Genomic DNA, 12,500 nt, shown 5'->3' on the forward strand with positions numbered 1-12,500 from the left:
TTTTTTCTATGTAGGCTTCTCTTTAAAACAAAATGACATTGTAACTGATTCTGTTATTTGTTTCAAATTAATTAACCAGTATAACTCTACCTATGTAAAAGCTTAATGAATAAATGAACAATAATTACTTTTAATATTCATTATAAACTAATTTTCATACATTGATTGTTCTTGATTTTAGAAAGTATGGTTGATTATTATTGTCTTCAATAATTTAGTGTTTCTTGGGTCTTAGTTGTATTTTTCTCTTTTCTGCTGCAGCTGTTTTCTATTATTACTATGAAAAGACTTTAGGTTTTTCAAAGAGAACTGGCACTGTATGAGAAATCTTTAGATGTGATGATCGTAAGATCCACAAGGTGGCGGTAATGCAATGACATGAATGAACGACAGTCATAAAATCCCAAAGAAGAAGAAGAAGAAGACAAAGAAAATGGCGCATGGTCTGTTTGGTTGAATGTTCGACTGTTTCTCTAAACGAGTTTATCAACGAGCCGTTAACTGCTGCTGAAGAAACATTCACAGAGTTTAAAGAAATCATCGTCAAGTCGGAGGAAGAGATGGATGATCATCGCAGACTGCTGGATTTCTCCCGGAGGCCCCAGATAATCTTACACCGAATAGGTAGGAACCACCAGCGTTTGGATGCAGGTTAAGGTCTAAATGTCTGCACCTTTCTGTATGAGGATCATTTTAGTAAATGTTCTTTTCCCGTATAAATGTTTTGTTAACCGGTAAATGAACGCAGGAATCACAATTACGCTGTGAAAATGGTTTATTGATGTAGAAATAAAATTGCCTTTTTATGGCTTTTCCTCCTTTAACTAATCAAACTTACTTTTGAAAACTTGAGAAATGTGAACAATGCAGCGCAATGTTAGTAAAGCAAACAGCATGAAACAATAATAATGTGTTAATAGCTGTAAAATGTAATTAGAAAAAATTTAACCGGGGCCTGCCAAAGTGTGCCCGTAGGTTTGGACCCAACGATCTGATGCTAAAAAACCTGAACGAACGTTCACCATTCAGTATGTTAAAAATTAGCATCAATGCTAAGCTTAGCTAAATAGTAGTCATTAGCATGTGGAAAGTCACAAGCATCTTGACTAACATGTACTTGCACCATTCAGTATGTTAAAATAAGTGGTATAAACAAAAATTTGCCAAAATGCTGTGAGTAGCATTTGGGGTATCATTAGAATGTTATCTTTAATTGACTTAGTCCATTCAGTATACTAAACATGGCTAATAAGTAAGAAAATAGCTAATAGCTTATTTAAGGTAAAAGGCTAATGCTAATGAACCGCCTTGCTGCGCGGCGGTGCACTAACCTGAGGGGGATATTGAGGCTTTTTATTTTGAAAAAAGAAAACGGTAAGCTTCATATTAAATGGCCACACTAATCCAATGTGTAACAGTGGTTTGTTTAAACCAGTTACATAAAGCCAACAAGAGCAATTACATGATGTAAAAATCGTCAAGGCTTTTATTTTGAATTTTTCAGTAAGCTTCATTTCAAAGGGCCAAACTAATCTCATGTGTAACAGTGATTTGGTTAAATCAGTTATAAAAAGCCCAAAACACAAGTAGTTCTATAGACCAGCTCAGTCCTCCTCTGTAGTAACTGACAGTTCCGCCATGTTGTAGTTCTGACATTCAGCTCAGACCTCTTCTGTAGGCACTGAGTGTCCGCCATGTTGTAGTTCTAACCTTCAGTCATTGTAGTTCTAATGAGCGGCTCAGCTGAGACAGACAGGGAGAGACAGAATAGACCCTTTTCACAGTGACGTCAGACAATGGCCGCCATAACTCAAAACTGGGTATCTTTACTTCCGGTGTGATTTTGCCTTGGGAACCAAGCTGAAAACTTCCCGCATTCTCATAATCTTAAGGATATAATAAAAGGTAAGTTTAATAATAACAGCATTTAAGTGTTAGATAGCTGTTACTAATCATTGTAAATTCACCATTCTCTATCTGTGTATAAAATAAACAGCCTCCGATCGGAGAGTAAACCACCTAGCAGCAGCTTTAGCCACATTTAGGAAAAATATACTCTCTGTCAGCGCTGTAACGTTTAGAGGTTCACTTTCTGTGTTTTATAAAACAGTGTTTACGTGCTAGATAACCGTTATAAGTCATTGTCAATTTACCATTCTCCAACTGTATTCAAAGGAACCAGCTTCCGATCATGAGTAAACCAGCTAGCAGCAGCTTTAGCCACAGTTAGGAAACATATACACCGCCGCCTGTCAGTGATGTAACGTTTAGAGGTTCATTTTCTGTATTAATGGAAAATAAAGGGCAGCTTCCAACAACGTTGTTTAGAATAGTATTTTAAATATTGACTTAAAAGATTTACATGCATCATTCACATATTCTGATGTGATTCATAATTTCTCTTTTTGTTTTTGCCCGGAAAATAAATACACAAGAAAATATTAATGTGCAATGATTTGGATAAATAACTTTAATCTGATTACTGGATTTGAAATACGAACTCGTTAGATTATTCGTTACCGAAAAAGTGGTCCGATTAAAGGCATTACAAAGCAGCGGCGGCACCGGACATCTCTGCTTATAACAAACAAATCCCTATTTTATGGGATGAGTGGCAACTCCAGTCTATAATTTAATAATCTGATCAAGATTAGAGCCTAAAACGTTATAGTTCAAAAACAGTAAAAAGTTCTGGTTAAGGAACAGTTATGTCACGTAGTTAGCTAGCTAACAAAATTCACCAATGCTAAGCTAACGGTTACGCAAAACAAAAATACCTACCTTCATAGTCAAACAGGTATTGTTCGGTGAAGAATTTGTAGCCTTTGTCTAATTTAGATTTTTTTGTCAGAGAGAACTGGTTTGCAAATCGTGATATATCTTCAAATCTTATTTTAGGCAAATGTTTTAGAGACTGTGTAAACTCCATGCTCCGGTAATCTGTCTGATCAACATATGCTGTCAGATTTATACATCTCTCTCTCTCTCTCTATATATATATATATATATATATATATATATATATGACATATATATATATGAAATAGACAACTTTATCATTACTTACTATGTACACCGGAACTAAGGATACACAGCTTCGAGCCAAAACGGAAGTTGTGTGACGTCATGTGAAAAGGGTCTATTGTATCTGTTTGAAGCAGTTAGTTTTTCTGAACAAAGAAGGACAAACAACTCCTTCCCGTTCGGGAACCGTAAGGCCGATCCAAAAACCATTTGAAGCATATGAGAGGGCTATTTCTCCTCTCTGATAGTACCACGATTCATATCTGTAGCTCTCTCTGCACTAACCTGAGAGAAATATTCAGGCTTTTATTTTGAAATTTTCAGCAAGCTTTATTTTAAAGGGCTACACTAATCCTATGAGTAACAGTGTTTGGGTTAAATCAATTATATACTGGCCAAAACAGACAGGAGTTCTAAGTGGCAGCAAGGCCCTCTGTTTTTACTGAGTGTTAGTTAGAACTACAGATATGGCGTATTTGTAGTCCTAATCAGCCGCCCTCCCCTCCTGTGTTCCGTTGCTATGGTAATTAATCATCTGCTAACTGTCCTGCAGTCAAAACAATTCCTTCCCGTTCGGGATCCGTGATATGTATTTGAAAACCGTTTGAAGCATATGAGAGGGCTATTTGTCGTCTCCAGTAGTACCGCAATTTATATCTGTAGCTCTCTCACAGTAATAGCAGTGATGAGGCAAAGATGGTGTGCGCGGAGCTTTGAAATTTTTCAGAAATACATGGAAGTGAATCTGGGAGAGCGTCAGTTACCCTGGCGCATGATTTCGTCGCCATCGTAACTCCGATTACCACTACAAGTAATAGCTCCCCTCCCGGCATCGAGCCGAACCAACTTTTGTGGGTGGGCACGCAGCGGTATGAGCCGCATTCCAGTTGACGGAAGAAAAATAAACTAGTAAATTCCTGAAAAAATTTAACCGGGGCCTGCCAAAGTGTGCACGTCGGTTTCAGCATCAGGTTTCTGATGCTGAATATTAGCATCAATGCTAAAGAAAGCTGCAACGAAAGCAATAGCATAAGGAGACCCACTAACATGGACTTGCACCATTCAGTATGATAAAGTAAGTGTATCAGCTAAAATTTGCCAAAATGCTAATGTTAGCATGATTGCTGTCAGTAGCATGTGGGGCATCACTAGGATGTTTTCTATAATTGACTTAATCCATTCAGTATACTAAACATGGCTAATAAGTCAGAAAAATAGCTAATAGCTTATTTAAGCTAAAAGGCTAATGCTTGAGGGGGATATTGAGACTTTTATTTTGAAAAAACCTGTAAGCTTCATATTAAATGGCCACAGTAATCCAATGTCGAACAGTGGTTTGTTTAAACCAGTCACATAAAGCCCAAAATAGCAATTACTTGATGTAAAAATGGTCAATGCTTTTATTTTGAAATTTTAAGTAAGCTTCATTTCAAAGGGCCAAAGTTCTCCCATGTGTAACAGTGTTTGGGTTAGATCAGTTCTATACAGCCCATAGCAGCAAGTCGTTCTAAATGGCAGCTCAGTCCTCCTCTGTTTTAACTGAGTCTTCCACCATAGTTAGAACTACAGTGATGCGTATTTGTAGTCCTAAGCAGCAGCCAATAGCCTCCTGAGTTCCGTTGCTATGGTAAATAATCCTCTCTGCCAACTGTCAGCTGTGAGTGAGACATGCAGGGGGAGACAATAGAGCTTTGGAACTGATGTCTGGCGCAGTCGCTCGGCGCCATCTTTTGAGGCCACAGACCAAAACAAACTTTATTCCGGCGTTTTCATTGTGTTACCGACCGCATCAAAGTTGTTTTCAAGTTGGATATTGGATTTTCGCACGCTGCAGAGTAAGCTCAAGGTTGATCCGATTTATGAACGCTAATCCCGGCCAGCTGTTCTCTACCGCTCCCTCCTCAAGCGCTCAGAGGTTCGGGGACCGTCAGATTTCCGAACCAAACACTCCTGTAAATAAATGCTTTGCCTTCTGACCAACTGGTACAAAAAAGGGATAGTTCATGCTATTACATGAGGCACACTATCCACTATTAAAATTTCAAGTCATATTCAATATTTTAAATAATTTTAATATTAAGTAATGTTTTCTTCAATAGCTTCTAAATCGTCTGCCCTATTCACTCAAAATCAGTGTGAAATTGTTCTACTGACTGTATAGATGAAGCATACTCATCTTTATTACATTTTGACCCCTTTTTTATTTTTTAACTAAGTTTATATTTTAAAAAAATGTTCGTAAGATGTATTACCTCAGATGATCATCACATTTGTTACCTGTAATCTTCAATAACATAAAATTTTAGGACAGGATCTATTTCATTACATGTTCACTTCTTCCCTGAATTATGTTAAATACAACAAATATTTACTTAAAGTGTGATCTATTTCATAACATTTACTTGTCACCTTTATTGTTTACCCTGAAATGTTTAATTACACATTAAATGTTTAAAGATGGGCTCTTTCATCTGGTTTGATTATTTACATTAAATATATACTGCAAAATGTGATTATATAATTGTTTGCTTTAATCATATAAAATGTTTATTTGAAAAGTATAATCTTTCATTACATGTATGTTTATTACTTGAAATATTTTAAATATAAATTTTTACTTGAAATGTGATTCATGTCATCACCTGTTTACATGCAACTTGAAGAGCTTGAATTAAACGTCTCATGAATGTTTTACCACATTAAATTATGAAACACATAATTCAACACAAATGGTTCCTGTTCCTCCTCAGGGTGTGCAGCCTTGCTGAGCGCTTCTCCTGGGGTTTCTTCCTCAGCCTCTCCGACTTGCTCCTCTTCTCCTCTGTGTTTTCATTATTTACCTCTTCTGGGGTAAATAATAAAAACACAGTCTCTGTAACTTGTTGATCCACCATAGTCTTGCTGTATCGCCTCTTTAATTTAATTTTACATATATTGTCCAGTTGATGTCACAGTAGAGCAAATGAAGCACCGTGGTGCATCGGCTCATGAGTCGAATGATTGGATGGAGTTCCTCAGGGTTTCATGAAGCTGCATCTCACCATCACTACTTTTCATTGTTTCCTCTCCTGCTCTGGTCAAAACCCACAGGCCCAACCCAGTGCATGCTGGTCCTATACCAGTCCCTATACTTACAGAAAATGGACCCACAGTTCTTAATGTCTAACTTACAAAAGTAAATAATAAACACAAAGCAACAAAAATTAAACAATTATTAACCTATAAATAAACTCTGTAAATAAACCCCAAAAATATAAAGTGAACTAAAATCAAATTTTAATACAAATAAAAGTAATAAAAATAAATATCGTGAAATAATACAATTTACTGTTAAATATGAACAATAATCCCTACTAAAATTAATTTTGTAATAAATAAAATATATTTTTAAGATCCGATCATTTGAGAATTCTCCAAATGTCAGCTGGATATATCAACTGATCTGTATCTCTGTCTACACTCTTGAATTTTCAAGGGTTTTTGTTGTTCATTTCTGTATTAAACGATAAACAATTTCTCCCATTTACTTCAGTAAAGTTAACAATTACTCTTTTTCTCTGTTTTCTTCTCCAGATTCCCTGAAGTGTAACGTTTATAACCAGGAGAGGAGATCCACTCTGGACCAGGAGGAGTTGGAACCTCTGCAGGTAAAACAGGAAGAGCCAGAAGATCATCAGATAAAAGAAGAGCAGGAGGATCTAAAACACCAGCAGATAAAAGTGGAAGAGAAAGACGTTTACTGCAGTCAGGGTGAAGAACAGATTGAATTAAAACAGGAGACTGATACCTGCATGGTGGTTCCTGTTGATGAGCAAGCAGACCACACTGAATCAGAACCAAACAGGAACCAAGTCATCTTCCAGGAAGCTGCTGAAGCTGAGATCCAAAATCAGGAAAGAAGAAAACCTTTCTCATGTGTCATCTGTAAAAAGTGTTTGACTTTCAAATCTGCTTTTGAGCCTCACATGAGAACTCATACGTGTGAAAAGCCGTTTACATGTGTGACTTGTGGGAAAAGTTTTAGTCATAAACATGTTTTAACTCAGCACATGATGATTCACACTGGTGAAAAGCCGTTTTCATGTGTGACCTGTGGAAAAAGTTTTAGTATAAAACAGAGTTTAACTTACCATATGATGACTCACACTGGTGAAAAGCCGTTTTCATGTGTGAATTGTGGAAAAAGTTTTAGTATAAAACAGAATTTAACTCAGCACATGATGATTCACACTGGTGAAAAGCCGTTTTCATGTGTGACCTGTGGAAAAAGTTTTAATCAAAAACAGAGTTTAACTCGGCATATGATGACTCACACAAGTGAAAAGCCGTTTTCATGTGTGACCTGTGGAAAAAGTTTTAATCGAAAACAGAGTTTAACTCAGCACATGATGATTCACACTGGTGAAAAGCCGTTTTCATGTGTGACCTGTGGAAAAAGTTTTAGTATAAAACAGAGTTTAACTTACCATATGATGACTCACACTGGTGAAAAGCCGTTTTCATGTGTGAATTGTGGAAAAAGTTTTAGTATAAAACAGCATTTAACTCAGCACATGATGATTCACACTGGTGGAAAACCGTTTTCATGTGTGACCTGTGGAAAAAGTTTTAGTATGAAACAGAATTTAACTCAGCACATGATGATTCACGCAGGTGAAAAGCCGTTTTCATGTGTGACCTGTGGAAAAAGTTTTAGTCGAAAAGACTTTTTCACTCAGCACATGATGATTCACACTGGTGAAAAGCCGTTTTCATGTGTGACCTGTGGAAAAAGTTTTAGTCGAAAAGACTTTTTCACTCAGCACATGATGATTCACACTGGTGAAAAGCCGTTTTCATGTGTGACCTGTGGAAAAGGTTTTAGGCATAAATCGGCTTTAACTCAGCACATGATGATTCACACTGGTGAAAAGCCGTTTTCATGTGTGACCTGTGGAAAAAGTTTTAGTATAAAACAGAAATTAACTCGGCATATGAGGATTCACACTGGTGAAAAGCCGTTTTCATGTGTGACCTGTGGAAAAAGTTTTAATCAAAAACAGAGTTTAACTCGGCATATGATGACTCACACAAGTGAAAAGCCGTTTTCATGTGTGACCTGTGGAAAAAGTTTTAATCGAAAACAGAGTTTAACTGAGCACATGATGATTCACACTGGTGGAAAACCGTTTTCATGTGTGACCTGTGGGAAAAGTTTTAATCGAAAACAGAGTTTAACTGAGCACATGATGATTCACACTGGTGGAAAACCGTTTTCATGTGTGACCTGTGGAAAAAGTTTTAGTATGAAACAGAAATTAACTCGGCATATGATGACTCACTCTGGTGAAAAGCCGTTTTCATGTGTAACCTGTGGAGAAAGTTTTCGTCACAAGGTGAGTTTAATTCACCACTTGAGGCGTCACACAGGTGAAAAGCAGTAGAAATATTTTCCATACGTGTTCTATGTTGAGGTTCACTATAGAACTGATTAGGTTTAAAACTAGAATGAAAGACTGTAGGGGTTTCATGTCTATATAGCTGAAAATTTGTTGTATTTGTTAAATGTGATCATTTGGATGCTTGGAGATGTGCAACCATGACACATTTTTCTTCATTGATGTTTTGTTTTTCTGGTATATTCTGTATCAATAAACAATAATGATAAACTGTATGTTATTGTATTAACATACTGTTTATGTCAAACTGTATGTTGTGTGTGTACAACGTGAAGAGCAGAGGGCTCAGCACACAGCCCTGAGGAGTGCCAGTACTGATGCTGATAGATGAAGAGGCTTGGGGGGCCACTGACTATTTCATGCATTAACAGAGTTTGACCGGACATGGACTCCCTTCCAGAACATTCTCACATGATTGGACTTGAGGGATTGATTTGTATTATTCTGTACAATAGAGAGAGTTAGTGGGGTTTATTTAAAATCTGCAAGAAAAGCATTTGATAGTTTTGTCTTTAAAGTAAAATGAGATTGAATCTGATTTCATTTCTTTCAAATTACATTAACTAATTTTACTCTACCTAATTTAAATCTTTTCAAATAAAATAAAATGCATTTGTACTTTAAAGAAAATGCAAGATTCACCACAAACTAATATTCATGCATTGATTACACAAAGTACATGTGATTATTTTCAAGTATTTTCTTTTTTCTCTTGTTTTACCTGTAATATTTAGCTTTTTTCTGCTGAAGAATTTAGATTACTGTCTTTTTATGTTTGTTTATTTTAGAAAGAAATAAAAGTAACATTTCACTCAAGATGAAAAGTTTTGAGTTTTCCTTTAGTGTATGTTATGCCTTATACTTGAACCCAGTAGATGGTGGCACTACAGCTATACTGGTTGTAGCCACTGTGGTTCCTGTAACTGATGGGAACAAGGAGGACTTTGAGTGGCGCAGGAAAAACAAAACACACAGAAATATATCGGATTTAGAAAAGGCGGATTTGGGCATTAACTAGTATGTGAATGGTTCGGTTGGAAATGGAGATAGGAAATGAGGAAGACATGGATTTTGAAGGCCAGTGGGGAGAGGAACAGGGAGAGGACATGGAAGAAATAAGATAGATGAAAAAGTAAATTGGCGATATTCATGGTAGTAAACAAGAACTGGAAGGAAGTAGTTCAGAAGAAGAAAGGATAGTTAGGAGGAAAGTTGTGAGGGAGGAATTTAAAGTAATATAAAAAATTAAGAACTGGGATGTGCTGTGGTGGCGCAGGGGTTAAGCACAACCCACATATGGAGGCCTTAGTCCTCGACGCAGGTTCGATTCCCGGCCTGGCGACCTTTGCCGCATGTCTTCCCCTTTTCTCATTACCCACTTTCCTGTCAATAAACTCAAATAAAGGCCACTAGAGCCAATAAAACCTTTAAAAAAAAAATTAAGAACGAAGAAGAACAGGATAACATCAGCCCCATTGTGGCGTCAAGAGAAAGAAAATTGGAGATGTTGAAATGGTAAAGATTTTGAGAGATGGAAACTTATTGGTAGTTTGTAGAAATGAAGAACAAAAGAATAAGGCTTTGAATGTGGATAATATCTGTAAAAAAAACTATTGGAGAAAAAAAATCATGGGAGAAATAAAAAAAAATTGGAGTGATTTATGGGATCCCTCTAGATGAAAATCTGTGGCGGTACCAGTGTGATCCAAATGGGTAACTTGAATTTAAGACCATAAATTTAATAAATATAAGGTTGCAATAATTCTACTTAAAAAGTTACCTTTAAGGCACACAGGCCCGCTACAGATGAGGCTTGAGACAATTTCACCCAATTCAATAATTTAATTTATTGCATAATTGTTTTCATTCTAGTCGAAAAAAATACACCAATTTAAAACCATTTAAAAACATTAAAATAACAGTTATGGCTCAACTCAAAGATGGCTGTGCAAATCAGGGTAGTGGCCTACAAAAAACAAACAAACAAGAAGAATACAAGAAAATCGTGCACCAAACCAGAAGGAGTACCACCACCCGGAAAGTCCAACACCACGAGCCGACCGTTCCTGTCAAAATAAAGGACAGGAATAATGTACAGGTATTATAAAATATTATAAAATATTATTTATTGTACAGTTATTATATAATAACTGTACATTATTTCATAATTATACAGTTCAGTCCACTACAAATCAAGCAGCAATAGTCCAAACTAAGAACCCGTCCTGGGTCGAACCGCCACGCCGCCCAGAGCGGTGTTCTATCAGATAGCCATACATGTCAGAATAGCATACCTATGGTAAGAGCGCATGCGCATTCTGCAGGAGGTCCGCGATATTGAGAGGAGTCGTCAGCTTGTCATACGCGAGAAGAGACACAATAAAAAGTAAGTAAATAAATTAAATTTAATGCTGCTGCAGCTGCAGTAAACTACAAAACACGCCCTGTTTAAATTCACGTCCCCCAGTTCCTTAATATTTTTGGGTTGGATAACATGTCTGCTAACTTGGATAGCATGTCGTGTATGTGATATGTTAACCTGAAAAGCCTTCATGTTCCGGAGTAAGACAGGGAAGTATACTGTCCTCTCACCTTTTTAACATCTACATAGATGAACTTAATGTTGGCATCCACCGTTACCAACATTAAATGAATCAGACTTATGAAAACGCAATTTTTACCCACACTGAAACTGGGGCAAAACCAGTGTTTCACTCTTGAAACAAATTCTTATCTTCATTAATGTATATGAAAAGCGTTCATGTTAATTTTGTTTTTATATGTGCTTTACATTTACACATATCTAGTTTATGCAAATTGAGGTTGTTTTTGGAACATGAAGGCTTTTCAGGTTAACAGATCACATACATGAGTACAGCCACCTGGGTTATGTATTAGTCACTGTCAGTGTGACTTTTGCCTCAATTAATAAAAGACAGGAGATGTTCTTGAGTCACTTGAAGTCCCTGTGTTCACCAGGCGTTGCCAGGAAGGACATGGCATCCACCAGTGTTGTCAATAAAAAATTGGGATCTCTCAATTGCATTTAAACTCGCTGTTGTGTTTTCTGCAGTATTTCAAGAATTGCATTGTTGGATGCACATGCATAAATATGTTGATTACAAGGTTTTTTTGTATTAAATCGGAATAAAAAAGGATGGATATGAAGAAGCTTTCACTACAAACTTTTTTTTATTTATTTTAATTTTGTATTTCTTGTCCTAAGAGCTGATATTTCACAGAAATGTCATATTATTGCAGCACCAGTTGGCGTGTTTAGTAGCAGGAGTAGGTGTGTTTTGTTGTGTACGCAGCTGCAGCAGGGTATTATTATATATTTGAACAATTTGCAGTGTCTAATGAATTGTCTTGTTTAAATGCTTGCTGTGGAAGTCTGTGTGAAACCTGTTGATCTGTTTTGTTAATATTCTAACAATCAAAAACACAAGATGGCTTAGGAGCATATCACCGAATTTTTCATTCCAAACGGAACAAATTTTCCCTTAGGCTATACCGGAACAGTCCAAAGCATTAAAAAAATCCAAAGATATATGACATACTAAATTGCAGTATTTTCTGTTATGTACTAGTATAACATGATGGCTTGTCAACAGAATATAAAGAGGTAGTACTTGACTATTTTTGGTAAAGTACACTCTAAATGCCTTTATTTGTTCCCAGACAAGGTGGAAGAGTACTGTGTGGAATGCAATATGCTTCACTGTAATGCTTCAGAGAACATCATTGACATGGTAAACAACTAAACTGTACAACTTAACGCTTCAAACACATTACACTTGCTAACTCATAACTGTTTTCGTTTTCTGTCCACTTCACAGATACAGTGTGACTGCTGCTCAAGGTGGACACACAAAGAATGTGCCACAGACATGGGTGACATGTTCAAATGTAAAAAGTGTAACTTAAATTAAACAGTTTTACCCCACCAGTGACAGTGTGGATTATTAAAAATACAGAAGTAAAATGTTCTACATTAAATATAGTGCATCATACAACTGATGTCATTGGTATTAATCA

At 36.5% G+C, this 12,500-nt stretch overlaps 1 protein-coding gene and 1 long non-coding RNA gene across 2 annotated transcripts in view; one reads left to right on the forward strand and one right to left on the reverse strand.

Annotated features, from left to right (window-relative positions):
- The first annotated feature begins 6,926 nt into the window (after positions 1 to 6,926).
- Positions 6,927 to 8,625, forward strand: LOC111610423 (gastrula zinc finger protein XlCGF57.1-like). Its single transcript, XM_023344628.1, has one exon. It carries the CDS (start codon positions 6,990 to 6,992, stop codon positions 8,445 to 8,447), a length of 1,458 nt encoding a protein of 485 aa, XP_023200396.1. The 5' UTR covers positions 6,927 to 6,989; the 3' UTR covers positions 8,448 to 8,625.
- A 1,211-nt stretch (positions 8,626 to 9,836) lies between these two features.
- The window catches only part of LOC111610476, a 4,238-nt gene continuing 1,574 nt past the window's right edge, over positions 9,837 to 12,500 (reverse strand). The window contains exons 3-4 of the long non-coding RNA XR_002753655.1: positions 10,757 to 12,500; positions 9,837 to 10,528 (exon numbers count right to left, since the gene is read on the reverse strand). The exon at positions 10,757 to 12,500 is cut by the window's right edge and continues 848 nt beyond it. This is a non-coding gene — a long non-coding RNA (uncharacterized LOC111610476). The remainder of the gene's footprint in view (positions 10,529 to 10,756) is intronic.

The sequence above is a fragment of the Xiphophorus maculatus genome, chromosome 13, assembly GCF_002775205.1.
Source record: "Xiphophorus maculatus strain JP 163 A chromosome 13, X_maculatus-5.0-male, whole genome shotgun sequence".
NCBI lineage: Eukaryota > Metazoa > Chordata > Actinopteri > Cyprinodontiformes > Poeciliidae > Xiphophorus > Xiphophorus maculatus.

Excerpts from the sequence above, each read along its gene's own strand:
- LOC111610423 (XM_023344628.1), top strand. The coding sequence starts at position 6,990 with ATGAGAACTCATACGTGTGAAAAGCCGTTTACATGTGTGACTTGTGGG.